General features: G+C 34.8%; 6 protein-coding genes across 12 annotated transcripts; all 6 read right to left on the minus strand.

Annotated features, from left to right (window-relative positions):
- Nucleotides 1-294: 294 nt before the first annotated feature.
- On the minus strand, nt 295-3,551 carry LOC111284870 (Pentatricopeptide repeat (PPR) superfamily protein). Its single transcript, XM_022873937.2, has one exon. It carries the CDS (start codon nt 3,109-3,111, stop codon nt 904-906), a length of 2,208 nt encoding a protein of 735 aa, XP_022729672.2. The 5' UTR covers nt 3,112-3,551; the 3' UTR covers nt 295-903.
- A 142-nt stretch (nt 3,552-3,693) lies between these two features.
- On the minus strand, nt 3,694-7,012 carry LOC111284872 (peroxidase 46-like). 3 transcript variants are annotated; one of them, XM_089762698.1, is made up of 5 exons: nt 6,635-7,012; nt 4,993-6,458; nt 4,672-4,851; nt 4,384-4,549; nt 3,694-4,119 (listed from the first exon to the last, which is right to left on the minus strand). In XM_089762698.1, the coding sequence occupies exons 2-5, from the start codon at nt 5,227-5,229 to the stop codon at nt 3,704-3,706; spliced, it is 999 nt and encodes a 332-aa protein (XP_089618824.1). In that variant the 5' UTR covers nt 5,230-6,458; nt 6,635-7,012; the 3' UTR covers nt 3,694-3,703. The 3 variants fall into 3 exon arrangements, with proteins under 3 accessions (XP_089618824.1, XP_022729673.2, XP_089618825.1); XM_089762699.1 differs by adding an exon at nt 4,222-4,267 and having other exon boundaries at nt 3,942-4,119; nt 4,993-7,012; XM_022873938.2 differs by having other exon boundaries at nt 4,993-7,012.
- Nucleotides 7,013-7,165: 153 nt separating this feature from the next.
- Nucleotides 7,166-7,825, minus strand: LOC111284873 (putative steroid-binding protein 3). Its single transcript, XM_022873939.2, has one exon. The coding sequence runs from the start codon at nt 7,685-7,687 to the stop codon at nt 7,385-7,387; it is 303 nt and encodes a 100-aa protein (XP_022729674.2). The 5' UTR covers nt 7,688-7,825; the 3' UTR covers nt 7,166-7,384.
- A 1,586-nt stretch (nt 7,826-9,411) lies between these two features.
- LOC111286024 (uncharacterized) lies at nt 9,412-13,108 on the minus strand. Its single transcript, XM_022875788.2, has 6 exons — nt 12,801-13,108; nt 12,652-12,708; nt 11,609-11,762; nt 11,026-11,123; nt 10,832-10,897; nt 9,412-9,725 (listed from the first exon to the last, which is right to left on the minus strand). The coding sequence occupies exons 1-6, from the start codon at nt 12,927-12,929 to the stop codon at nt 9,687-9,689; spliced, it is 543 nt and encodes a 180-aa protein (XP_022731523.2). The 5' UTR covers nt 12,930-13,108; the 3' UTR covers nt 9,412-9,686.
- Nucleotides 13,109-13,961: 853 nt separating this feature from the next.
- Nucleotides 13,962-17,712, minus strand: LOC111284771 (putative transporter C405.03c). 2 transcript variants are annotated; one of them, XM_022873697.2, is made up of 8 exons: nt 16,973-17,712; nt 16,144-16,539; nt 15,576-15,790; nt 15,212-15,282; nt 15,027-15,128; nt 14,717-14,834; nt 14,411-14,546; nt 13,962-14,206 (listed from the first exon to the last, which is right to left on the minus strand). In XM_022873697.2, exons 1-8 carry the CDS (start codon nt 17,051-17,053, stop codon nt 14,141-14,143), a joined length of 1,185 nt encoding a protein of 394 aa, XP_022729432.1. In that variant the 5' UTR covers nt 17,054-17,712; the 3' UTR covers nt 13,962-14,140. The 2 variants fall into 2 exon arrangements, with proteins under 2 accessions (XP_022729432.1, XP_022729434.1); XM_022873699.2 differs by having other exon boundaries at nt 17,121-17,254.
- A 140-nt stretch (nt 17,713-17,852) lies between these two features.
- Nucleotides 17,853-22,028, minus strand: LOC111284770 (monogalactosyldiacylglycerol synthase, chloroplastic-like). 4 transcript variants are annotated; one of them, XM_089762703.1, is made up of 9 exons: nt 21,231-22,028; nt 20,788-20,960; nt 20,354-20,515; nt 20,133-20,274; nt 19,608-19,832; nt 19,269-19,331; nt 19,116-19,190; nt 18,264-18,425; nt 18,043-18,180 (listed from the first exon to the last, which is right to left on the minus strand). In XM_089762703.1, exons 1-8 carry the CDS (start codon nt 21,744-21,746, stop codon nt 18,282-18,284), a joined length of 1,500 nt encoding a protein of 499 aa, XP_089618829.1. In that variant the 5' UTR covers nt 21,747-22,028; the 3' UTR covers nt 18,043-18,180; nt 18,264-18,281. The 4 variants fall into 4 exon arrangements, with proteins under 4 accessions (XP_022729431.2, XP_089618829.1, XP_089618828.1 ...); XM_089762702.1 differs by having other exon boundaries at nt 18,258-18,425; XM_022873696.2 differs by lacking the exon at nt 18,264-18,425 and having other exon boundaries at nt 17,853-18,180.
- Nucleotides 22,029-26,881: the final 4,853 nt, after the last annotated feature.

A 26,881-nucleotide genomic window follows, 5' to 3' on the forward strand; every position in this document is an offset into this window, starting at 1 on the left:
AACACAGAAATTCAGCAAATAATCAGATCATGAACAACCAAAGATAAAAATTAAAAAAAAAAAAAAAGTCTGCAATGTCCATAATAAAAAAATATGAAAGGTTAAAAGTTTACCATGATCAAGTGTCTTTGGCCGTTTGAAACCTAAGCAAAGAGAAGAATGTAGTCATTCTTCTCAAGCTTTAAGACTTCAATTGATAGTCCTTTTCTCAAAGTGGAATAGCTCCAAACGTGCGAATTGCAATAGATCTTAATAACAATTTCCCTTTGCTATGCCGGTATTTTTAGCAATAACTAAGCTGAAACTACAAATATTTTTCCTTCATTCTTTCTTGGGGGGGATCTTAATGACACTGGCTAATGAAATACAAGAATGATGCACATTAAAAAAGCTAGCAAAAACGTAGGCCTCTCCAAAGAAATATAAGTACTCACCCCAGTAGGTTGATCTTCATGCCTATTTCAAGAACTAAAAGGGAAAGAATGCAGTTGGTCCTCAATTGCAGAACAAAGAACGACATGAAAACAGGCCAAGAGACTCATGCAACACCCGGAGTTCCTTCCATTGCAGATTCATCAGCACTTCCTCTTCACAATCAGAGTTGTCATATAGAAAACTTTATCACAGCTTTTTGAGTACATGAAGTCGATGTCTAGGATGGCCCGAATGGAAAAATATTAACGAGTAAAAAATGGTGAGGAGCGAAATCTCATATATGAACTACAAGAACTGCTTGGATTATAGCAGCTGTACATCACCAAAATTTTCTTGCCATGAATAGCCATAACTTGTAGCCAATTAATTTGACTTAAAGATGAATAAGCAAGAGATTTGACATCTTTTGGAAGGCATCGTCTCTTCATTGTTTGTGCATCCTTAAGAAACTCCCTGCACTCAGCAGCTTTATATCACAGCATCCAATGACTCATCAGATGTCAAAGCATCTAAACCCAGATTAGTATCTAACCATGTCATTTCCTCCATCAATTCCCCTAGCATTTGATATATCTCTTTACAATGAGGATGTGACTGATCTTCAGCATTGAAAGCATGAACCTTATTCTTAATCTCTATCCAACTCCAACCAGGAATCTTTTTAACTCCCCTCTCCCGCATCAACCTTGTTAGGCTAGCTTTTTCATCCCATCTTCTCAGATGTCCATACATTTGAGAGAGTAGAACATAAGTGCAATGCTCTTCAGGCTCTAGTTCTAGCAGATGGCTTGCTACCTGAGTAGCTAATTCAATGTCACCACAAACCCTACAAGCACCCAACAAAGTCTTCCACACCATTGTGTCAGGTTTAAATGGCATCGATTCAATTAAGCTCTTTGCCTCATCTAATCGCCCAGCCCGCCCAACTAGATCAACTGCACAAGCATAATGCTCCATACGTGGTGGAATCCCATAATCAGATTCCATAGATTTCAGAAAATTCAATCCTCCTTCCACATGACCAATATGACTACATGCAGTTAGAACTGCAACAAATGTTATATGATCAAGCCTCACCCTTCTGTCTCTCATCAGGTAGAATAGGTCAAGGGCAATAATGCCCTGGCCATTTTGTGCATAGCCAAAAATTATTGAATTCCAAGCAATTGAGCTGTCTTTGGGAGTCTCTTCAAAGGATTTTCGAGCATCATCAATTATCCCGCCCTTGGAGTACATAAAAATCAATGCACTTGCCACAAATTCATTTGTCTCAAAGCCTGATTTGAAAGCCAAGACATGAACCTGCCGACCTAATTGAAGTGTTGCTAAATCAGCGCAAGATCTAAGGACAGCAGAAAAGGCATAGTGGTCAATCTCCACCATCGAAAATCTCATTTGCCCAAACAATTTCAAGGCATCTTCACTCAATCCAATCTGGGAAAAACCAGTCAAAATGGAGTTCCAAGAGACACGGTCCTTCAATTCCATGGACTGAAATAAATTTAAAGCTTCTTCCATAGAATTATTATTTGACTTGAGATACATTGCTATCAGTGCATTGGAGATAGGCACGTAGTATTCCCATCCCCTCTTAATAAGTACAGCATGCAAGGATTTTCCATGACTTTTGTGTTCTTTTTCAAAACAAGCACTAAGGACACTAGTGTAAGTATAGATGTCTGGTTCAAACCCCAACCCTTGCATATCCAGAAAAAGTTTAAAGCCGAGTTCTTCTTTCTCATGAACCAAGTAAGCAGCTAGCATGGAATTCCACGTTACCAAATCACGCATGCCAACTGCACCATCAAACACTTTTCTGGCATCTTCGATTGAGCCACACTCTGAATATGAAGTTATCATCGCATTGCACACGGTATTATCAAATGCCAGCCCATTTTTTATAATCTTGCCGTGAATTTGAGTTGTCAGCTTATAAAACTCAATATCATTAAGCAATATAAGAAGCGGAGCAAACGTGCCATCCTCAACCCTCACGCCTTCCTTCTCCATACAACCTAGAAGCCAAAATGCAGTGCTACGATCACCCACTTGTGAAAAGCCAGCAATCAAAGCATTCCATGAGACGGAATTAGGTTCTGATAAGCATTCAAATACCATGTAAGCATCTTCAACCTTCTCACACTTGGCGTACATATCCAAAAGAGCACTCCCTGGATATACATTTTCCTCATAACCCATCTTGACAATCATTGAATGCAGCTGTTGGCCAACTTGAAGTCTATAAGAGGAAGCCACACCCTTAAGTAAACTCCCAAAGGTATAGGCATCAAAACCAAAACCACATCTTTTCATGTTTTTCAGAATCTCGCATGCCGTCTCTAAGTTCCCACAATTTACATACCCAGAGATCATCGTGTTCCAAGAAACGGAGTCTCTGTGGGGAATTTCGGCGAACAGTTTGCGAGCAATATGTAACTCTTTGCATCTTGTATATAAGTTTATGATTTTGTTGGCAGTGTAAACATCGACGAGAGTCCCCAATTTGATAGCGCAACAATGGGTTGTTAAAACCTTGTAAAACGCGCAAGAGAAGCTCTCAATGAGTGAGTTCAACAGCGTCCTCATACATGGGTAAACTTGTTTTGTTACCTTAAAATGATATGGTGATCCTCCAGCGGACAGTGCCGACACAAGGGGCAATATTTGGAGTATCATATATCCTTGGTTTTTAAAGTGAAACCTAAAACTGTTTTTTTTTTTTTCTTTTCTTTTTATTTTTTAAATAGTAAAATGCTGAATGCATACTTTTTTTATAGATCATTTACTTAAATTCATTTACTCATTTTTTTTAAGGGAAAAAAAAAAGGCAAAAAGTAGCACCAATAGTTTTCTGATTTAACCATTGGTTATGTCCTTTAGGCTTTATTTTAGGCTTTTGGGCCTAGAGACCAATTCTTTTATAGTAGGCCCAGATCGTAACCTTTGTGCTTTGCTCCGGATATGATTATGGTGTGAATAAATCACTGTTCTATACTCTGTTCCTTAACTTGTTAATTTCATTGTAATAGTGTTAAAAAGAAGAAGGAATTCCTTTTTTTTTTATTTCATCGTACGACATGATTAGATTTTCCCTTCTCCAAAATATACATGTCTAGTGGACGACAATTGATACAAGCACAAGAGCCATTAGTTGAACAGTAAGACAGGAATAATTATATTGTTATGATTCATTCTGAACATTACCCAAGTACCTAAAGCTTTTATATATATATATATATATATATATATATATATATATTTTCACCCATTAATTATTAGCAAAGGAACAAGATTGTCGAATTTCCCCTTCGGCATCTGTTTTCACTCCAATGATAGTGAGCTTCAAGAATGACTCCCCCCAACTCCGGAAAAAGATTTGCTGATCGTTTGCGAAAGCTTCTACTTGTTTCCTTGTTCTTCCATCCTCTAGAAGAACAGAATCTGACTGAAACAATCCTTTGTGGGCTACGAGATTGCTATAGTACTGATTATCGAACGCAAAGGATGTCTCAGGATCATTGCTGACTGTGTTAGATGTGCTTGCCCCTGCTGGACACTTTTTCATAAGCTCTTCTGCATAGGTACTGTCTAAGGTTGTGTCAATCAACGTGAGCTTTCCCTTGGAGTCTCGCTGGAATCGATCACTGAATGCACTACAATGAGCTAGTCCTATAGTATGAGCGCCTGTAAAGCCAAAGCTCAAAGCCATTAAAGCTTCTAGCAGATAGAGCACCCATGTTTCCATTCTTTACATCCCAACAAAGGCAACTTTTCAGCAAAACTTACGAGGGTAGTTTTGTTTTGTCTTTGGTTATATAGATGTTTAAGCGTCCTACAAAATTTCGATTAATGTTGTACAAAACAGCTTAAGCTATAACCTCACAGAAGTGCATTAATTTAAAATAAAAGAGAGATGAAGATACTATTACTCTTTTATTATTTAAATACCTGACAGCGTAACAAGGTCATCCAGGGACAAGTCTTTAGAATTGAAGAGCTTTATCATCTCATCCATGGTAAAACTTGTATCTACAATATTGGGCCTGACATTTGCAGCGTTGGATATCCTCCCATCTCTCCTTCCAGTTGGAATCTGAAATGCAGGTCCACCAGCCTGTTCCAGGATAACTATGATTAATCCCTCAATAGAAGATGCTGCATGCAGATACGGTGGGGAAGAAAGTCAAGGGAACATTAATTGAAGAGTAAAATGAAGATGTGGACTAGAGATTTTACAACTGCAACTGCATCTCTTGCAGCCAAAGCAATAATATCAGCACAAGAAACGGTTCCCGGACAGAAGATTTCGAGCACCCTTTTAGCGGAATCAATAACTGAAAATCCTCCGAGAGAGGTATTAGCTGGATCACTTCGCTCTGTCCCATTTCCTTTTAACAGTACTGATGCATCACAACCCTGAACATAAACTAATAATAATTACACATAGTAGCAACTATTATTTGGATTTTGGAATAGCCAGTCAAAAAATTTCTTTGAATTTTGATCACTTAATGCAACTTTTAAGGTGATAAGGCGTTTAACCAAAATGGGACTGACCTCCACGAAACAGTCATGGAACAACAGGCGCAATAGTTTCCCGGGGATGGTTGGATCATTAGAGGAAGCTGATCTGACCGTGTTGCTAACGATGAACTCCGCAGCGGGACATGATGTTGCATAGAAGTTGAAAGAGAGGCTAGCATGTGAAGGAGAAGCAGCAAAAGAGAAAAAAACAAGAATAAGAAGAGTACAGAGATTAGGTGTTGGGAAAAGGATAGAAATTTTCGTCTCCATTGAGGCCTTGATTGTCTAGCATAAGTGCATAATTAGTACTGCTCTGGCCTTTGGTCTACACTCTACACTTCATACTGAATTACTGATAAATTTCGAGTAAAAGACAATCAACTGGCCAAAGGTTGCCATGCCCCACGACCTCCCTCTATTTAAAGCTGCAGTTATGGGCTTAAGCTACTGTCAGAAGGGTAGATGGGTTAACTCATGAATTTAATCACATTTGGCCAAGCTACTTCACAGGAAACATTTAAGGTCACTTTAACTTCCACCAAGCATTCCCGAAATAAAAATGTTTCTATAACTAAATATTAATACCCGTAGTAATTAATAATTTTCTTGGACACTTGATAATGTGATACCAATATCATGCAAGAATGGTTTCTAGTTTGAAGATATATATGTAATGTACTGTCCATCTAGCAAGCCAAGTAAGTTTCTTCCTCTCGATCGTTTTAGTCTCTCTTACGTGCTCAAGGCCTCAAACAACGAAGATGACTTTGGAAAGTGGATTTGGATATCAATAAAAGAAAGGAGGAGGGTTTAAAAATAATAAAGATGACTCCATGCAGAAGTAAATGGGAGACTGGAGTAACCAACAATGACTGCAAAAGAGTGTCTGTGACCACCGTAAACATGGATTAGCAGATTGCTAAACTGATAGTGCTTCTTTCATGGACGTACCAGTTTCCTGTATTAAATTTTCCTAGATTCCAAAACTCTTGATACTGTTTAAGGTACGTTGCTAACCCAATTCAATTACCAGTCAAAATTGGAGCTATTTATAAAGGGATTATTATCATTTTTAATAGTTAGAACATCAATAGTTTGTAGGATTCCAAGCAAAGTTATAAAGTTTGAAATTAACTCTAAAAAATTTTATGAAACTAAATTCAATCCAAATGTATTAACCTGTAACCAGTCAAAATTTTAACCTCTAACCAGTCCTTTCTCCCCAACCTAAATCGCAGTGTTAGGCTGTTAGCAACTTGGCATCACGAAAGATGGCAGTATCTTGCAGAAGGATGGCAGGCACAGTGCGACGAATTTTGTCTGCCTATATTTAGCAATCATTGGAAGCTCCCCGTAGACTATATTCCATCGATTCGGACAGGTAAAGCAGCTTGATTCAATTGAGGTGTGCGTATGTGCCATTACCATGGAGGTACGAAGGAGCTCGAGCCAGATTTCCAAGGCAAAGTCTCTTTTATCCCGTCTGCATCATGGGTTACCTACCTTGCAGAAAATAATAACAGATAATTACCCAAGCTGGACTTCGATGAATTACCAAAGATGACTAAGTTCCAACCTGCCATCTTTCTTGCACAATGGGGAACATAAGGCATTAGACACTACTAATGGATTATCCAACAAAAAGACTAGTGAAAGTTTTCATTTCTTGGATAACCTTGACAGCTCCGCTGCAGCTGCTGTACATAGAGTATATGCATATATATTGAAATGTCGCATTAGCTCTACTATTTCATCTGTTGAACTCGTAGCCAACAGATAGCATTCTTTACTATTTTACATCAGTCCCTACTAACAGGAAATGGAGTCATTCGGAAGTGAAACATTAAAAGAACCGAAACATCCAAAATGCCAAAAGCATTGCACTAGAGTAAAGAATACTAATCCCTGCTATTAAGCAAAGCATTCGCCAGTTCTAACCTAATCAACTTATAGGATAGGAATACTCGCTTTTGTTTTCTCATCTTTGTCAAATAAAGATGCCAAATTTGATCGAAATTATAGATACCTAGAGTACAAAGGACCCTATTAAGACTAGCAAAACCAAGCTTCAGCAGTCTAGGGAGGTAAACCAAGGAATATCACAGGTGTAAAAGGTCTAAAATCACACAATCAATGCAATCATCACCATTAACGACCAAGAAATAAACATAGCAAGCAGCGAGATGCAACACAAGTCATAACTATCTCAACATCAAACAGCTTCTGACATTTATTAGTTTCACCCATTACTCCATGAAAGGTTCTGAATTAGTCAAACACCACAGACAAGTTGAAAGTAGCAGATAGATTAACATAGACTAAGAAACTGGCAGAAACAAATTACGCACAGAAAGTAGCAGATAGAATCCCATAAGCTAAGACCCAAACATATGAGCTAAAGTGATTTGAACGAGAGGATGCAAATTCAACAGACAACGCGGCCAACAACCGGGTACTTAGCTTCGAATTTCTTGACCCAATCGTTAAGGACACCCATCTCCTTTTCGGAGAGGCCATCGAGATTGGGGCAGACATCTTCTTCTTTCTTGCTCATCTTTGCAAGGGCTCTGCTGGCGTCTTTGCCTGCAAACAAGGCGTAGTCGCCACCAGGACCGTAGAAAGATTTTCCGGCGGTGACATCGTAGATGCGGCCATTGATTGCAAGGTATATGGGCTTTGACGGGTCGCTACCGTTAAATTGGCTAAGTTGCTGGGCCGTCAAATCCATTGAAGGTTCGGGATGTGCAGCTCGCAAACCAAGAAAAAACAACAGGAAAGGAGAAGAGTGATTTACTGCCTTGATTTGGTCACGAAAATAGAGAAGAGTTACGACACGTGTATCTTTATCCTTTCTTGGTGCGCTGTGAAGTCAAAGAGATACTAAACATAAACAGTCCGTTCATATAAATAATCATCAATATTCAAGACTAAGCGCTATCCTGACGTCGAGTTGGTGGTATGCTTAGATATGTTTTTAGTAATGGTAGCTTATTTCGGCATTTTTTAATATAATAATTTTTTTTATAAGTGGATCAATAATTTATTTAATAATTTTATAAGATTTTTGTTACAAAAGATTTATAATATCATGATAATTGTAAAATATATTAATTCATGTTATTGTAAATCATTACATAAATAATTTAATATGATTCTAAGCTTAAAAAATTGAATGAGGAGGAATAAATCACCAAAAAAGAGAAAGGGTTTTAGAAGAGCATATTTATATAAGAGGATTTTCTTATAAGACTAAAACTTAGGAAGCTCTACTTTTTTAAGAAAGAGTTACAAATTTATATATAAAGAAAAAGTAAATAAATCTATGACTTGACTTGAAGCAATTTACTCAACTTAAAATTATTTTGAATAAAATATATTTAATAAAAATAATTTTTTTTATTTATTAAAATAACTTTAATAAAATAAATTTGATTTGAAAATGACCTAAAGATTGATCATGATAATATAAAAAGTTGATATCAAAGTTGATATTAACAAAAGTAAAACTTGAATTGATGTGTCACTACTAAACTTGTCTTAAAGATTTTAGAGTAATTTATTAAGCATCTTTAAAATATCACATAAATTGTACATAATTTTAGATTGTAACAAGGAATTTCTGTTTGGAGTCTCATCACTTGAGTAAATGCTATATATGTTCTAAAGAGAGATTCAAATGCAAACTGTCTAGAGTAAAATTATAATCCATATTTTCTAATCATTTATCTGGATTAAAATTTTCATATGTAACTATTGGTTTGGATCAAAATCTTCATACAAATCTTGTAAATCTTGACATTTCATTTATTTAACAATCTCATGGATAATCTAACATGTTCAAATCTTATTCTTCCATTAAGAGATTCTTTTCATGCATCATCAAATTTACTATTAAATATGATTTCATGAATTTTTTTTATTAATTTTAAGTTGATAATTATATTCTGAAAGATGATTTTCTTCGAGAATATTATCTTAGAGTTATGACAAAATTTAAGAAGAAATCTTTTTGTTCATTTCACATATCGATCTTTGAAATTGTTCATTTCATATTTTTATCTCTGAAATTCTGTATTAATAAAAAAAACAAATAAAAAATCTGATAATGAATAACTTTATAAAAATTTATTGTGATTTATCTGTTACCGTATATAAAAAATATTGTGATTTATTTGTTACATAACTGAATGGTCCATGAAAGATTAAAATAATATCAGGATCAAGAAAAGCTTCGTTGTATCTTTCATAGATTTCTATTTACTTAATCCAAATAGGAATGGATCTCAACCATTGAAAGTAATACTTATGATTCGGATAAGTAATTGAACATCAAATATTAATTGGCAAATGGAAACTGCCATTTTATTATCCTCAACAAAAAATAAAATGAAAAGGCCAAATTATCATCTTAGAGAATTTTTTTTAGTCTACATCTCTGATAATCCCCAAATCTAGCTTTGGTAAAAGAAGATTTATTATATCTCAATATAAGAGAAATTGTTAACTTGAACATAATTTCAGTTTTTGGATGGTAATATGAAATACAACAAACCTACGTCTCTTAATCATGCCATGCCATGGTTCATAAAATTTAAGATAAAAATCTATGGTGGTGGCGTTCTCCATCTGCAGAAGAAATCAATAAAAACTTCCAAGTTCCACCAGCCTTCATAAGTCCACTCACCACCTCCAGAAATTGTTCAGAAAATCAAAGATGATCAAACTCGTTATTGCAGAGAAATACCCCCACCCGAATACTCAACCTCCTGAAAATTTAATCAATTTAAAGCTAGAGTTAGCAAAAGGCTCCATGTAACACACCATTGATAAAAGCAGTATTAGGTACTCTCACCATTTGATGACAATGGTATCCACATATACTAAAAACATGAACATTTTTGTTAAAGTCAATTCACATGGATTTATACAGACATTAATGAGCACCTTCTCTCCCCACTAAACTGAAATTTATAACCAAGTATTCCCAGGAAATATCAAAATGACAATTGTTTAAGATGGTTAGAACGGTTCACAATGGAATTTCATAAATCCACAGCCACCCACTAGTGTCACGGGCCGAGACTCAACCTCCAGGCTCGGACAGCTCCAGGACTCGAGCATACACTAATCCGACGTCTCAGATTAGCTTAATTATCACGGTTCATACCTTTCTGAGGTATTGTCCGTTCTGGCTCCTCTGACCTCACGGTTTTGTCTTACAACAGATACCTCACAAAAAGGAGGTGGTGTGAACCTTTTATCCCAAGACCAACTCTAGTACTCAACCGATGTAAGATTCCTGACTTCACTTCAGAGCCGTAACATCCTTTCCCACTCCAACGAGAGCCCACCGTCCTAGATGGCATATCGCTAGTACCCCCAAAGCTAGCTCTGATACCACTTATCATGGGCCGAGACTTAGCGTCCAGGCTCATGGGGCTCCAAGACCCGGGTATGTACTCATCCAACATCCCAGATCAGCCTAACTGTCACGGTTCACACCCTTGTGAGATATTGTCTGCTCTTACCTCTCTGACCTTACGGTTTTGTCCTACAAAAAGCCCCTCACAAGAAGGAAACAGTGTGAACCCTCATATCCCAAGATCAACTCTAGTACTCAATCGATGTGAAATTCCTAGCTTCACTTCAGGACTGTGACACTAGCACTTAGCATTGTCTTATCAGCTAAGTGCAACAGCATTAGATGTTACTCGTGATGTTGCGACATATTTCATTAATCCTGCCCCTTCCCCACCCCCTTGTTTTTCACTTAATTGCTGGATTGTGCTAAATTTCTGGATTGTGCTGAATTTCTTAGGAACAAGAACTGAACATAAAATTTACACGAAGGAAAAAGGAAGAACTTATCAACCTGAGCTGGGGATAAGGATGACACCCAATCTGACGCATGTGTTGGAAGAAGCCCCAATGTGTTAAGCTGCCAAAACCAAAGAAATCAAGTGGGAAAATGTAAACTATTAGATAACTCAGGTTTTGTCCCCTTTCCTTCTGTCTAGTAATCTTCAAAAAATCCATTAGGAAGCGAAAAAGGAAACTGCAACTCACCTTCCAAACACCAAGTGCCAAACCACCCAAATTAAGAGCAATGAAAAGTAACTTAGGGCCTAGAAGATCTACTTTATTGTCTTTATAAGGCTCAAAAACTGCAAAGTCAAATTGAAATTTGGATGAATCAACTTAGAAATGGAAAATGCACAGCCCTAACATCTGAATAAAAGAAAATCTAGGCTTTGGTGGCATTTTGCACAACCATAATATCTGCAGGTTTCTTTCTTATATATCTTATACACTTTACAAGAGAGAAATAAGCTATTTATTGAGCCTAGACAGAAACGGAGAGAGATGCCAAACATATATGCAGACAAAAACATTGAAGCTTCTAGAGAAGCAAATTAGATAGGTTTCTTCTGAATACTCATGTGGCTTTCATTAGTACCTTATGGTTACAAGGGTTAAGTATTTCATTCTCAGTAAGGGTACATTACCGAACATATTCTTTACTCTTTTGACAATTTAACCACTCAAACTAAATAAAACAAGTCATTGAGAATTAAAAAAATATATGGAAAGGACAATGATAAGCTAATAATACAGGACCAGAAAATTTAGTAGTTAGACGTCAACTTACCTTTCCCAACCCCTTGAAGAGCACTAATAGGCTGCCAAAGCGCCGAAAAAGTGATACCAATGCTAAAGAGATGCACTGTACTTCCAGCCATCCACATCATGAAGCCCATCATTAACAAATTCTTGAAAGGTGTTTGTGCCACTTCCCAAGCTTTCTGTTCCAAAAGTAAAAGAAGTATAATCTTAAATAACATATTTTGATCGGTTAAATCTTGTAGTAATGTATGTCTTTTTTACCTAACAAACACAATCGCCAAAACTGAACTCTTACCCAAGGGAATATCTAAACCTGCTAAAAATTGCATGGATATACTTAAATCTTTCCAACAGATACTATGTCAATATAATGCATAAATCAATCACTATACCTATACCAAATACCCACCCTCAACCATGCACCAAGAGAAGACACCTTTGCTTTCCCTTTTACCTTCTCTATAAAAATCTATTTACTCTACAGCACCAACCGAACTCAGAAGTGATTTAAGGTCACACTGACTTGCACATATAGTAAAGAAACAACATTGAAGATCCATGCATCACGAAATAGCTTGTAGCTTGCTGCTTTGCCACAGACGTCAGTATTTATTTCTGAATAAAGTTTGCACTGGTTATAATTATAAATGATGTAAACAGTAACACACAAACAATTCTCATACACACTTTTCAGTGAAAGATGGCCAATCCTAAGTCCTACCAAAGCCTCCATGTATAACTAAAAGAAAAAACAAAGATGCCAGAACTCATTTCAGAATGCTCTTTGTTGCACATGATTTGATGAATTTATATGCCTATACGTCCATTATCCTTATTCGGGATTTGCAATGATAATTTCTGAGTTAAATCCATTAGAAAATAATCCACAATCTTTCATCGCAAACACAAACACTTATATCCTTACAAAGTTGAAAAGTTCAAGTCTTTAAGATCCAAAAGGAAATCAATTTAAATCCTTAATTAAGGATCTCCTCACTTTTCTCTAATACTTAGTAGACAATCGGGAAAATTAATCACAATTCAAAATTTAAAGAGAAAAAGAAGAACCTGAGCTTTCCAATTGGCTTCAGCATCCTTCTTTTGGCGAGTCAAGTTCGAATCGTCCTGCCAAAATACAAAGGTGAAGCCTCCAAAGTTAAACCTAATAAAAATCGAAAGCGAATGCTTTTACTTGAGAAAAAGAAAAAAGGGGGAACCTGATCGACAGAGGCACGAGTGAAGCCAGGAGGATCGGGGATGTCACGAGAAGAAGGCGCGGTCGAATTATCGGAGAAATCAACGGCCCATCTTCGGCTGGACCCCATCACTCCTTTGCCCTTCTCCATCTTCCTTTTCTTTCTATATTTTTTTGATTATTTGACGGATACTTACAGTAGATCTTTTCTTATTAAAATCGTACTATTCGGGTTCCCGAATCGAATGCCGAATTTTGAAGGCAGAGCGAGAGCCGCCAGAGAGCTCTGGGTTTCGTGCTTGGCTTGGGCTACCTTTGAGTTTACTAGTACTGGAGATCCAATCCAAGCCTTGAACCTGTTTTTTGTTTTTATTTTCACTCTTTTACACTTTTACTTTACTCCATTCTCTTTTTTCTTTTTCCTCGCTTTCTTTATTTATTAATTAAATTCTATTGGTATGATAAATTACTTTTATTAAGATACCAATCTTATCCTGATCTAATGAAAATTTTAATTTTTTATTCAAATAAAAATAAAAATTATATTATGAAAATAAAAACGAAGATGGATATAATTTAAATATTTATTAAATATCAAAATAAAGAGGGGTAATATGACCTACCTTGTACTTGTATTTTATATATAGTAAATAAATTTTTTATTAAAAATATAAATTATTATTTTTGATTAATTAAAATTAATATATTTTTATTAAAAAATATATTAATATATTTTTATAAAAAAATTACCTAAATATAAAAAATAAAAAAAAAGTTAAAAAATTTTTATTTTTTATTTTTTAAAAAATTAAAGGTATGAGAACTACCATACCCATTAAATATCAATAGGGCTGAAAATATAAATAAATTTAAAGTATTTGAATAAAAAGTGTAATATAAAAATCCTAAAATAAAGATTACCCATTGACATTCCTAACTTTTATTAATTTTACAACTATATCTATATATATTGCTATATACCATAGTTATTGACAATAAATTAAATATATTATATCTTTATTTTTTTAACTATATTAAATATGAAATAATTACTTGGTACATTTAAGAAATTATTTAAATTAAAAGATAAAATGAAAATTACGATTGTTAATTTTCTTGTAACAAATATATATATATATATATATATATCAACTAATTGTCGTATAAGAGGGAAATGATCCAATTTAAGCAACAACGTAGGGAGTTTATGTTTAATTAAAATATTTGACTAAGCTAGTCGTTATTGTTCATGTTTTTCCTGTAATTGTTAAATAAACAAGAAGCCCCTAAAGTCCTGCTATTACATTGTTTACATATAACAAAAACGTTGAATCTCCTCTGAAACTCGCGATTCGCGAATAACTACTTCAACTCCGATTTAGCAGAAAGCTTGTCCGACATGTTAGCTATAACAAAACCTGCAAAGACCTGTATCCAACAAAAGTGGTAAAACGAGTTAAACAACTCCTTCCATTCACTGCTGAATGCTTTCAAGCCACAAAAAGGCTCAATAGAGAATATGATTCCATGTTTTCATCAGCACCAACCAAAAGGAACCACCTGTTGTTTTTCCTTTTCAAGTAAAATGGAAGAGAATAATTTTTTTTTGAACAAACATGAAACGTAAGCTACCTGAATGCACCCAACGATGTAGACTGCAGAGCAGTGTCGACCATGTATTACCATATCAGCTAACATCGCAAGGGGTATTGTCAATGACGTGCCTAATGCTGCAACTAATGGAGTTGTCCAAACCACCGATAGGGCCCTGCATCATATTTGGCGTTATTAAAGTTCAATAGCGATCCAAGCTTAAGCCCAGTCCAGAATATTGACACTGTTCTTGGTTATGGATTACGGCGATGAAAAAGGTTAGATGGTTTCAAGTCCTAGTGGCATTCAACTAGTTCAAAAGTGAAAGGAGGCTGCTCTACATACCAGAAGTAGTCTGACAGAACGCTTCCCACAAAGCCATTAAGCAGCACTACCTCCCCAACAGATGCTGAATGTGGAAATGTAAATGGAGGTTCTATCCCCACAGCATTAAGTGGCCACACTGCACAAAGATGACACTGTGTAAGTTCAAAGGATAAATGGCAGGCAGGAACAGGAACATCGAATATGAGCATTTGACAGAAATAAGATTCCAGCACTGCAATCAAACACAATCCCTTACATCTTGATAGAAACGAGAGAACAAAAATGCACCAAGTTACTTGAAATATCGGGAGATTAATAGATTAAGTACCAAGCCACCAAAGCCCGAGAAGAGTGAAGAGCCCAATGTATCCAAAGATCTTTTGCACATCAACCTTATCTCCTTCTGATCCAGCAGATTTCTTGAGCAGAACTGCATAAATTGACCAGTGCATGGAAATAGAGTAGAGAACAGAAACAGTCGGACCAAATTAAATTTATTATATCCAATCCTACCTGTGAATAAGCCATATGAAATTGCCGAGAGAAGACCAAAAATATCCCCTGTGATTGAGTGCCCTCTAATTCTAGCAAACATGAACGGCACATGGCTCCATAAAAAGATAATCATGATATGAAAACCCAAAAACGAGTTCCCAGCATTGTTACCAATTGCAGGAATTATCGCCTATAAGTAATTCTTGAAAGAGAAGTCTGAAAGGATTATGTTAATAGCGTGTAAAGCATATCACTATTCAAACAGCCTGAACAGCATACAGTATGAATTTATGCACCTTCTGTGGTATATTTGACATATTGTAGAGGAATAATAAAATATTAATAAATTCTTGAAATAATGGCTAAGAGAGACCCAACGTACTCAGAGACACTAAGCTTTTCATCTGATGCCCATGTCTTTCCAACTGTGGTCATAGCAACACCAGCCATGCTAATAAATACAGCGACAACTTTTGCAACATTTATGGTGTCCTGGCGGAGAAGAGCTCCAAAGAAAAGTGTAAAGAGACCTGAAGTAGAGGTAAGGACAGTTGTACTTGCAACACTAGTATTTGCCAGAGCAGAAGTAGATAAATACTGCAAGAAATCAAAGCAATTTTATTAGTCATTCATCTGGACAAATGCACCCATGCTTGCAATCTTGTTGAAGCTAAAAAATGAAGAGTTCTTATTCATCAATTCAACTAAACTAATTATAGAGATTTAATGGAATTTGACTGAACTTTCCAAAATTTACCCTAAAGCAATTACAATAGGAATCCATTTACGATTAATCAGATTTATGTCCAGTAACTTGAACAAGCAACAGATGTCCAAGAAGATATCCCATGGCCACTTGCTTGGGTATAGCCTATATCCGCCCCCTCACAAACGTTTAATGACCACCAATGATTCTAACAGAAAAAAAGGTATTGATAAAGTTATGTTACCTCAGTTATAAACCATATCGGAGTGAGATATAAACTACATTTGGCAATTTCCCATGAACTCAGTCCACCACCATGTCGAGGCAAGTGAGGTTCATCCTTCTCATTACTTGTGTTGAGAGGCTGTCCCTCTTCTCTTTCACTAACATCCTTGTCAGTTATGAGTCGGCTTCTGAGGTCAGCTTCTGCACAGTGGGGCATTTCATTGATTCTAAGAGGAATATCGAGTCCAATTGAAGTATTAATTACCGAGTTACTATCGTAGAGGTTTCTAAAAACATTTGCATCGAATAAGTTGCAGATCCAATCCTTGAACACTGCTATGGGTAAATAAACCACCATAAGAGACACACCAATATAAGTGAGTGCAAATGGCTGTTTGTACTCAGCGAAAATCCTCTGCAACAACAACATATAATCAAATGGTCATGTCAGGGAAAGCTATGACAGAAATAAAAGTTGAAGAGACTCTTTGACTTCACCTATAAAGAGACAAATCAAATGAAATATCTAATCTTAAATAAATACTACCCAAAATATATCCATCAAAATACTTAAAGGACCTAACATGAATCCTAGTTTCAGAACTTTTAATAAAATGTTCTTAGAAAACATGGGCTACTAGGGATCAATGATCCATTTACCTCAGAAAACAGTCGTCACATAGAAAACTTGCACGTATAAAACACAGCAATCACTTAGTTCATGTACCCGTTCGAACACACAATTCACTTAATTTTTCTTTTCTTTTCTAACCATTTCGTTAACAAACAATTCCCAGAAAGCCAAAGGAAAGAAATTGAAGGAAACAGAGTATAATAACTAGACAAACCTGTGTTATCTCTGCAGATACAACCCATAAAAACACAACTGTGCCGATCAACCCCAACCCAGCACTGTACTTCCAACCCATCACCTAAAACACGAACTAAAACGCTAGACACAGAAAATTTGACTCAAAGGAAAAGAACTGAATTGACCTTGATTTTGCTACTATAAAACTTTCACTTCCATACTTTTTAAGCTGAATGGGGACCTTCTCTGATCTCTCTGTGTATTAAGTTGAATCAAGGGATAGTTTTCAAGCTGATTAACCAATAAACGGTGCAACCAATATATGCTTGAATGACAAAGGTATCAAGTCTTGATTTGAGATCGTCTTTTATTTTTTTGTGGGTGTTTTTCTTTTGTCTTGCCGTTAGAGTCCGCAGCAGGACAAGACTGTGAGAATGACAAGTGGTTAAATGTCAACAAAGGATCGATAAAATCAGGGATGAAGCCGATGAAGTGGCGTTTTAACTCGGACGCTTAGGGATGGATGCGGTAGCAGGATTTGTAGGCCCCACTCATCTCCAGCCAGGTCAATAGTCAATGTCTCTGCACGTGAGTCCTTTCACGTGTCAAGTAACTTGAACGTTTAAGGCAGAAAAAGTAGAAACTTCGAAAAACAATTCACCAACAAAAAACTCCTGACAACGAAATCGAGGCTAAATTTTACAATCAAATTATTCCATCCTTTTCAATTCAAACAAGTGAAGTACTCGACCATTCTCAATTCAATCAATCTTTGTTGGCCTTCAAAAAGAACAAGAAGATGTCTATTGGACTCGTCATGCTTTCTCAGTTTGTCGTTGCTTGAAACATTATGGTTATATCAAACAATAGATATTTTCTCAGCAAACTGTCTTATCCCAAAGTAATGGAACGAGAAAGAAGAGAAAAATTGGGGTAATCGATTATGCTTAATCATATATTCCAACGGGGGAAGCTTGTAAGAAAAATGATTTCTTTTTGCTACGGGAATTAAGTTGTTCAGGAATATTGGGGTACAAAATTTCTCCGTCCAACCAGCTCATGAAGATCATGGACAATCTTGAATACGGCGTCAGGCCTTGCCAACTTTAAAGCATTTTGTGACATGGCCATGAGTTCATCTGCTTTTGGACCAAACCATTGGGCAACAATATTGGCTATCTCGTTTGGTGACTTCGAAAATTTCCCACATCCATTTTCCACCACATAAGGAACATTGCCAACTTCCTGTAAATCAAAACAAGATTTTAATTTCTTTGGCAAAAGTTAAAACTCCATTACAAGATTTTTTTTGCAACACTCACAATGACCTTCTAATAGTATATTATTTAACCCAACATTATGAGGTAGGGAGTGTAAAAACTGGGAATAATTTGATTGTGATCCCCCATCATTTCTCCTTGCACTCGTACCATATTGATGGCTAAAGCAAACTCCTCACAAAGGTAGGAAAGTAAAACTACATGGTTTTCCTACAACATCCGGGAAGTTAGAAAGATATAACCAGGCAAGCTGTACCAGTAAACCATAGTTTCAACTAGAGTGAGATGCAGAATTTGTTGGCAAAGGTAATTTGCCAATCCCCATAGGATAGTTTTGTAGGAGGAGGCAAAAAGTTGCACGTATGCTACTGGTTCTTCCAGTCGCAAATACAACCTTCTGTATTATGATGATCTATACCATCTAACACAAATTAATAAGGCATGGCATCATATTAAAGCTTATTTCCTTCTATAAAAATATGATATTCAAGAATATGTAGGGCAAAAATACCTACAAACCATATTCTTTGTACCTTTATTTGTTTATGCTTTCTTTTTCCATTTTTACTTACAGCTGATAAGTAAAATCATAGGGTGCATGAGAAACAGGAAATTTAGAAATTATAATACCTTTTAGATTTCAAGATGTTTTGGCCTTATTTAGCTATTTAATGTAGTAAACTTATTAATTTATTATGTATGGTAAATTAGGGGAAACTCATCATAAGCGAGACTGAGAACAGAAGTCCAATATTTAGATAAATGAAATATCATCAAGATAATAATTGTAAATTAAAGCTAGGGCCTAGGAAGAATACCTGCTGTTCCCTCTCAAAAGACATCTACTTCAGAAAGATTACATATCAAAGTGAAAGAAAAAAAAGAAAAAAGAAAACTTACCTGCCCAGCAATGTAATCATTCAAAATTATAGGAAGACCTCGTATCATAGCCTCAGCAATAGTCCCTGGGCCCGCCTATTGAAGCAAAAGTCATTCAAAATTAAGAAATGTATTACATGCATCCACATATTACGGCCACCATTAGCAAGTTACCTTCGTAATAATGCAGTCGCAAGCACCCATGCATTCCTCCATTTTGGTGACAAATCCCTTGACCTATAAGATTGTGCAGTTTCAGGAAAATATATATGGCCTACATATACCATTTCTTTTAATCACAAAAATTGGAATATGGTTTGGCATGCTTAATGCAGATAGACATATGCTACATAAATTTGTCAATTTAGAACAAGTTTATCACATTTAAACTAATTGACGGAGAATATTAGAAAAGTCATCTCATGGTTCTTGAAAAAGGCATCCGGATATAACTAGAAGACTTAGCTGTCCAAAGTACACTTACAAATTAAAACATAGAAGAAAGGTCAATACCTGGACAGGAATTTTCCAATTAATTGAAAGCAATTTGTTAGCAAGCTTTTTGTTGCGGCCACAAATGACAAGGATTTGCCCTATTGGCTCCCCAAGGTTGTCATCATATAATGCATTTCCAAGTGCACGAGCAGTAGCCTCAATGGGCCCCATTCCTTCCCCTCCTCCCATGAGCAACACAGCAGGAAGATCCTCATCCATTCCTAATTCTCTCCTCAGCTCAATCTACAAGTATCAAAAATTAAATTGTCAGTATCATTTGGTCCAATGAGACAATAAAAGATGAATAGACATAGAGATCTCAGTAGAGATAATAAACTCGAAGATAATTGCAGTAGCACATAAAACGAAAAGTGGTCTAATGGAAACAGCAAAGAGAAAAAGAAAAATTGCAGAAACTGAATACAATAAACTAGTTGCATCAAGACTTCTGTCCATGAGTGCAAAAGTTTGGGACAATAGTTTTCATAAGAATAAAATTGACATAGAAAATGTTAAAGTTCATTACTTGGAAAGTTAACCAACCTTTGGCCGAACAGGCTTCACAAAAGAAGGTCGCACTGGGAGGCCATAAACCTTAATTTGGGATGGTTGAAGTCCAGCTTTCAATGCCCTTTTTGCTACTTCTGCTGTTGGGCAATAGCATCTTGTTACAAGCTTATGAAACCTAAAAAAGGATATACATGACTGCAATTACACAAAGAATAAGTAAATTTTGAAGTATGAAACTAAGATGAAGAACTAACCATGTAGGATGGCAAGTGCTTAAATCTGTGACCACTGTGGTAAACACTATTTTCTTGAGTAGACCCTTTGCCCTCAGAATGCGAAGTGGAACATGTTGCATCAGTGGATGTACACTGATAATAATGTCTGGCTGGTATTTCATCAATCCTTTTGCAACCTCTCTATAACAAGAATGTAAAATAACAGAATCAGATAACTCTATACCATAACACAGATAAGTGTTACAGGAATGGCAAAACAAATCATATAATACTATTCGATATGAGACTGACAACTTTATTCTGTTTCATTAGCATATCTTCTCACGCTAGATCAAGAGGGTTGGGACAGTCATCAATAGAAACTTGCTGAATGGTGATTAGGTGCAAAGCACAACATGATATATAGGAAAACAATCTAAAAAATCTATACCAAGAAGACCACAAATTCTCACCTAGCTATGAATGTTGAAGTTGCAGCAAAATTAGATTGATGAACCAGCCGAGGAGCAGTTCCATAATAGGTCATTCTCCACAATGATCCATGCTTAACCAAGAAATTATAGCTCTTGGGTAATTGATTAAATGGCCAGGGCGTATGATCCGACCACAAATCTGTAACAAACACCTGCAATATGCCACTCTTAAGATGCAGAACAAAGGTAAACCAAAAATATACACACCCACTAGTTCTTAGGCCCTAATTCTTCAACCACTTGCCAAGAAATTGCAGAAACATAAAGACAAATAAAACTGAAATATGTCTCATTGAAAGTAGTCTCAGTTAATCAAAATAATACTAACACTGCAAAGTACAGATTAAATAATTAAACTTTCTTAATTTCTACCTTTACTCAATGTCCACATTTCCTTTGCCACGAAACAAAAGGAAACTGACCTGATAATCGTCCCCAAATTCTTCATTAAAAGCAGCCTTAATAGCTTCAGCGGAGGCTCTGTGACCCCCACCTGTATCACTCATCAAAATCAAAACTTTTTTGGGGGTCTCAGTTTCGACTCTATTCAAAGGCAAACCTTCAACCTCCAAAACACCACCATCATCTTCTCCAACTCCATTGCTATCCTCAGAACCAACCCGAACCGAAGCAAAACCAATTGGGATTCTATCACAGTGAAATTTAATCGCTCTATTAAACTCATTTATGATTCTCCTAAAGGTCGAAGAAACGCTATTTCGAGCACCCAAACTGAGTGAAGCAGCAGCTGCAACTCTACGCCTTGTATGAGAAATTGAGCCTTTGAACCCTGAAAAATACATGAAATTTGGCTGCAATGAATAAAACCCATCTGAACTTAAGCTGTAAAAACTCTTGTTGAAAGCTATGTGACCCAATGGAGTCGCGAGATTGAAGGCAGGCCCCAGTTCTTGGGTAACCGCAGAATGGTTTTGCATTTTGGAAAAAAAAATTTTTTTCTAGTAGCAGAGTTGATGACAAACAAGTCAAAACAATTTAATCCATGGTAGTCTTTGTCACAAATAAAAACCAAATTTCATTTACTTGAATGAAAAAGATATAAATAGAAAACAGATGTCTGAGCAATGAGGGGAAAAATAAGGTGAAAGTAATGAAATCTAATGGTGTTTTGTGTAGCCACAGATGTAGGATTTAGTCGCTTTGTGGCTGCTCCTTTGCTTTGATCCAGACCCAAGCAAATCGTTTCTTGGATTGGGTTTGGGTAGCAAGTTAGGAATCGTTGATGAAAGTAATTTTTGTATTAAAAATTATTTTTGATCCAATTTAATGTTAAACGATAGAAAATATAATTTTTTATTGTAAAAACCTAATTTTGCAATTTAAACAAAAAAATTCAAGATTTTGTGGTGAAAAATATTTTTGATAAAAAATTATTATATTATCTTGTATTTTTAATATTTTATTATTTTATGTATACCTTTTTAAATATTTTCATTATTTACAAAATATATGGAGTAAATATTTTATTATTTTATTTTTAAATTATAAATTTCAAATCATATTTGCATTTTTAATTAATTTTTACAAGTGATTCACTTTTAACAATCAAAATATACTTTTAACTCAAATTAGTGTGTTTTACATTATTTGACATTCAAAAGCTGTTTTTAAAAACCCAAATGCAATATTAAACGAGACCTTAACACATTCAATCAGCATTTTTATTTTCCAACCATTAGATTTATTTTTAGGGGTAAAATCAAGAACTTAAAAAAATAATATAAAATAATTAAAAATATAATCGATTGAATTTAAGTTAATATAATATTAAATTTAAATTTGATTAAAAATTTAAAATTTAATTCGAATTCGATTAAATTTTATTTTTTTAATTTAAGTTTAATTCAAAATAAAAATAAAATTATTTAAATTTACTTAATTAAATTTGATTATCATATAAAATTAAACTTAATTTTTATATTTGATAAATAATTCACACAAGCTAAATAGATGTAATAAATAAATAAAATTAGACCTCATTTTATTAGCAGTCAAGTTTGCCAAGCCAATAAACCTAGCTAGTGCCTAACTCCGTCCACTAGGCGTTCTGTCACCATAGCCATGCCAAACATCTAAAAACAGAAATAGCAATTAAGCATGTGAATTTCGTGCCCGCTTTTACTTTAGTTATTAACCTTAATATTTTGATGCGCATGTGACATTCATTTTTAATGTTGGAAAATGGGAACCCTACCGACCTCACCTCGCCGTCCACAACGTTTTCAAATCGGTTTGTGGAACCACCACGAAACCAAAAGTTAGAGTTGGACAAGGTTTTGGTTAGAAAACAAATACGGGCTTTTGGTAGCCCAAAAATGTGAAAAAATACTTTGGGTTTCAATAGAGAAGTTTTGAAAGCCATTTTTTGTTTGGGCTTGAAGTTTAAGACGGAAGCAATTATGGACCCAAAACAAAAGATTGCATTGGCTGTAAATGTATTTATGGGTTATGTAGAACCGGGTTTATATTTGGTATTGAAAATTTATATGATTGTTTAGATTTAAATCGGCTCAAATTTTTGTGTTTTAAAAGTTTTTAAAGTCTGATTTAAATTAAAAATTAAATTTCAGGCTCATTTATTAATTTAATTTATATAATAAAAATTTTAAATATATAATTAAAATAAATTTAATGAGATTATATTAAATTTATATATATATAAAAATTTAAATTTAAATTTAATAAAATATATAATTTTTATATATATGTGAATTAATTTATATATAATTTACGCATATATAAAAATAATATATATATGTGAATTCAACTTAAAGTCAAGTTTTAAATATTTTGTCTAAGATTTAATTTGAAATTTAAGTAACGCTAAAATTGTATGTAAGTCTGTTCAAAGAATTTTAATTTTTTGTTTAAACCCTTTCAAAACTTTGACTAAAACTTTAGGTTTGAGTGAAGCGAGTAATTCCAATCTTGAACATGTTTAATTGGCTGCATGGTTTATGACTTTCATTTATGTGCAACAAAAATCCAAGGATAGGATATGGAATATTGGAATTGGGTCCATCAATAATGTTTAAACTCCTGTTCTTGGTGGGCTTTTTCCTATTGTACATTCTCTCTCTCTCTCTCTGTCCTTTTTATTTTTATAATAGAATACATTGTTATTTACACACTATGACTGTAACAAACGTCAGCCAATTACAATATGACATATGAGTTGGGTTGAAATTAAAAAAGAAAATCAGTTATAGCATGGGCGCTTCCATTTTTGTTTTTGATGTTTTGGCTATTTTCTATTTCTTGCTCAATGATGGATAGATCAACTTTTTATAGGTCAAACTTTTATACAAAAATTCAAAACAAGGTATTATGATTCCTAACCGAAAAAGTCGATAGTAAGAAAATGGAGTATCATTTATATTACTATTTTGTAGGATCCATATGTGTAAATAAATGGCTTTTCGCCTTTGATTAATTAATGTATTAGATAATATTGATAAGAAAATAATGGGGAGTAGTTGAATTCTCATCATTTGAATCTTGAAAATAAATTTGTTATCTTGACAATTATTATATGTATAATATGTATTAATTACAATCATGTATTAAAATTTTAATATATATATATATGTTAACCTGAAGTAATCATTTTATAAAATCTATTCTCCCATCCTCACTAGTCAATATCTGTTTGGTCTTACAACTCAAATAGGATTAATTTACTTCAGCATGAAGACTTTCTTTTGTTTATTGGGTTGGCAGAAGAGCTGATGATAATAGTGTAGAAATGAGAGCGCCTTTAAACTCCAGAAGCTATACCCAAAGGAAAAGAAAAGAGGAAGGACGTCCTACGTATACCAATGCCGTCGATAATTGTGGCTGGAATCCATACATTGAAACATTGAATTTCAAGCAAATAATAAATAAAGGACTGGATTTGGGCTCTAGACATATAACATGTCTTATGGAAAGATGGCAGCCATATCGCAGGGAATTGGGTAGAAATTGATATTGGTAAGTGAATCTTTGAGTGCTCCATTTCTTTCTTATATTGGAAATAATTAATAGGGGCATATATATATATATATATCTTTTTCCAGGCATTTGGAATTTCTTCTTTGACAAAGAGCAAAGTGCAGAAGTGGAGGGAAATGCTCTCATCACTCCCCCATATGCTCAAATCCACTATCTTTAACAAATTTCAAAGGCTTATCATAACGAGAGAAGAAATGAGAATTGTCCTATCCAAGTGGCAATTTCAAAGAATATTTTGCATGACCCCAACCCTTTGATGTTGAGTTAACAATCATGGATGTTTCTCGTAAATGTGGCAGATTTTGATTTACTGCTTGACTTTTTTGTGTGCCTTAATGGGAAAAACGCCTTATCATAGATGCTCTTGTCTAGGCAAGTAATTCAAAGCGGTTTCCTGATGGATTTTAGGCTATGTAACTAGAGTACTTGTTGAAGGATGATTGGCTAAACTAATTATATTAAGTGATGAAATTCTTGCTGTTGAGTCAGCAAATAGGTTCCATCCTTATAAGTTGATCACTTATGGGCAGACATGATATATATTTCCTTGAAAACTTGATTGATGAATGGGCCAATGTACTAATTCAGTCTTCACCACACTATGCTCTTGCATTAATGATGTTAAAGAGGCAAAAATTTTAGATAAAAAGTAAAATCATAAAGCAAAAGCTGAGGATAATTTTAATTAATTACTTGTTATAAACAAACCTCCATAGTTTTGCAATATACAATTTTCAACTGTCAATATATGCTTTACTTGTAAAAACTGATCTCCATTATTGCGAAAGAAAAGCATCTTGATCTTCATCACCTAATGCCCCATTATCGTCATGCATGTGAAACCAAATAGCTTCCTTGTTACTTGTAAAACTAAATTAAAGCAAAGGAAAACAGTAAAAAAGGACATACATACACCTGTGCTGATTAGAGCAACAATGAATCCATGTTGCTCAAGTGCCCATACAACACGCACAATTGCATAAGTTTCGTCAACGCGGTTGCGTTCCTGGGGGCCTACGTTCCATTTGCAGGTTATAAAGTTTTCCGAAGGGATGACTTGACCTACTAAGGAATAATTAAGCTTAATCATTAATTTCTTACTGTATATGGAGTCGCCATCAAGATTGGCCATGATTTACCCTTCAATGTGAAATATGAGACCCGCTTGCAGCGTTCTTGACAGGTATTCAATGTTTTTATTGACAATTGAAGGAGCATAAACAGGATCTAATATCTAATAATTTGGGTTCATTCATTTTACTTTATTTTTAGACATTTGGGCAATTGTGAATTAGGTGAATATATATGAAGCATATATAATAAGCAAAAGCAATCTGATCACGCCAAAGTTAACAAAGACCCACACGTTTTAATTTTGTGGTGATAGCTTGCAGCTGCTAGGATATGGTGTAAATAACCATGTCAAGTGTGTTTTCACTGTGGAAAAATGCTGTTTCAAAACATTTAAAAAGTATACATATAATATATATACATATATGTGTATTTCTCCTAATTGCATATATTGATATTTTTAAAAATATTCATTCATTTTTTTCTTGAGGAAATTTTTTTTTTTTTTTTTAATGGCGGGACCTGAGAAGGCAGGGTCCTTTGGATTCATCCTTCTTTGCCAATCCGAGAAAACTACCAAAGCATTCCATCATCATGGTCCTCCACTTAAATCAGAGATTTTAAGTGCAGGAATTGAACCGGGCCGATTCATATTCTTAACATTACCATATATATCTTACACTATAACTGCATAGCTGCAAAACTTCTAACAAATGGCAATGGCAATGTGGATTTTCGCCAACGAGGACCCTTCATATAAACCAAATTAATTAACCATGCAAATACTTGATTTTGAGAAAATGTGGCAGTCATATATAGTGGAGAATACGAAGTTCTTACCAACGAATAAATAATTCATAATTTTTAATTAGGTTATCTGATCTTCTTATATAAAGCTTTACTTTTACCTTTTACTTTTCTATGAGTTCAACTCTTTTACACAGGATATCCCTTCGTGTGAAACGTTAGAATCAATGTACACATGAAA

This window comes from Durio zibethinus, chromosome 6 (assembly GCF_047325235.1).
Source record: "Durio zibethinus cultivar Kanyao isolate XHJ-2024 chromosome 6, ASM4732523v1, whole genome shotgun sequence".
Lineage (NCBI taxonomy): Eukaryota > Viridiplantae > Streptophyta > Magnoliopsida > Malvales > Malvaceae > Durio > Durio zibethinus.

Coding starts and splice junctions, on each gene's coding strand:
- LOC111284870 (XM_022873937.2), bottom strand. CDS start 3,111: ATGATACTCCAAATATTGCCCCTTGTGTCGGCACTGTCCGCTGGAGGA.
- LOC111284872 (XM_089762698.1), bottom strand. CDS start 5,229: ATGGAGACGAAAATTTCTATCCTTTTCCCAACACCTAATCTCTGTACT. Junction 4,550..4,671: donor CAAGAGATGCAGTTGCAGTT/GTAAAATCTCTA, acceptor ATCCTGGAACAG/GCTGGTGGACCTGCATTTCA. Junction 4,120..4,383: donor TGACCTTGTTACGCTGTCAG/GTATTTAAATAA, acceptor TTGGCTTTACAG/GCGCTCATACTATAGGACTA.
- LOC111284873 (XM_022873939.2), bottom strand. CDS start 7,687: ATGGATTTGACGGCCCAGCAACTTAGCCAATTTAACGGTAGCGACCCG.
- LOC111286024 (XM_022875788.2), bottom strand. CDS start 12,929: ATGGAGAAGGGCAAAGGAGTGATGGGGTCCAGCCGAAGATGGGCCGTT. Junction 12,709..12,800: donor CTCGTGCCTCTGTCGATCAG/GTTCCCCCTTTT, acceptor GTATTTTGGCAG/GACGATTCGAACTTGACTCG. Junction 9,726..10,831: donor CATCCTTATCCCCAGCTCAG/GTTGATAAGTTC, acceptor TTAAATTTTCAG/GAGGTTGAGTATTCGGGTGG.
- LOC111284771 (XM_022873697.2), bottom strand. CDS start 17,053: ATGGGTTGGAAGTACAGTGCTGGGTTGGGGTTGATCGGCACAGTTGTG. Junction 14,547..14,716: donor GTTCTGTCAGACTACTTCTG/GTATGTAGAGCA, acceptor AATATGATGCAG/GGCCCTATCGGTGGTTTGGA. Junction 14,207..14,410: donor ACATCGTTGGGTGCATTCAG/GTAGCTTACGTT, acceptor TGTTGGATACAG/GTCTTTGCAGGTTTTGTTAT.
- LOC111284770 (XM_022873696.2), bottom strand. CDS start 21,746: ATGCAAAACCATTCTGCGGTTACCCAAGAACTGGGGCCTGCCTTCAAT. Junction 20,516..20,787: donor ACTTCAACATTCATAGCTAG/GTGAGAATTTGT, acceptor TTCTTGTTATAG/AGAGGTTGCAAAAGGATTGA. Junction 19,332..19,607: donor ATTGGAAAATTCCTGTCCAG/GTATTGACCTTT, acceptor ACAATCTTATAG/GTCAAGGGATTTGTCACCAA.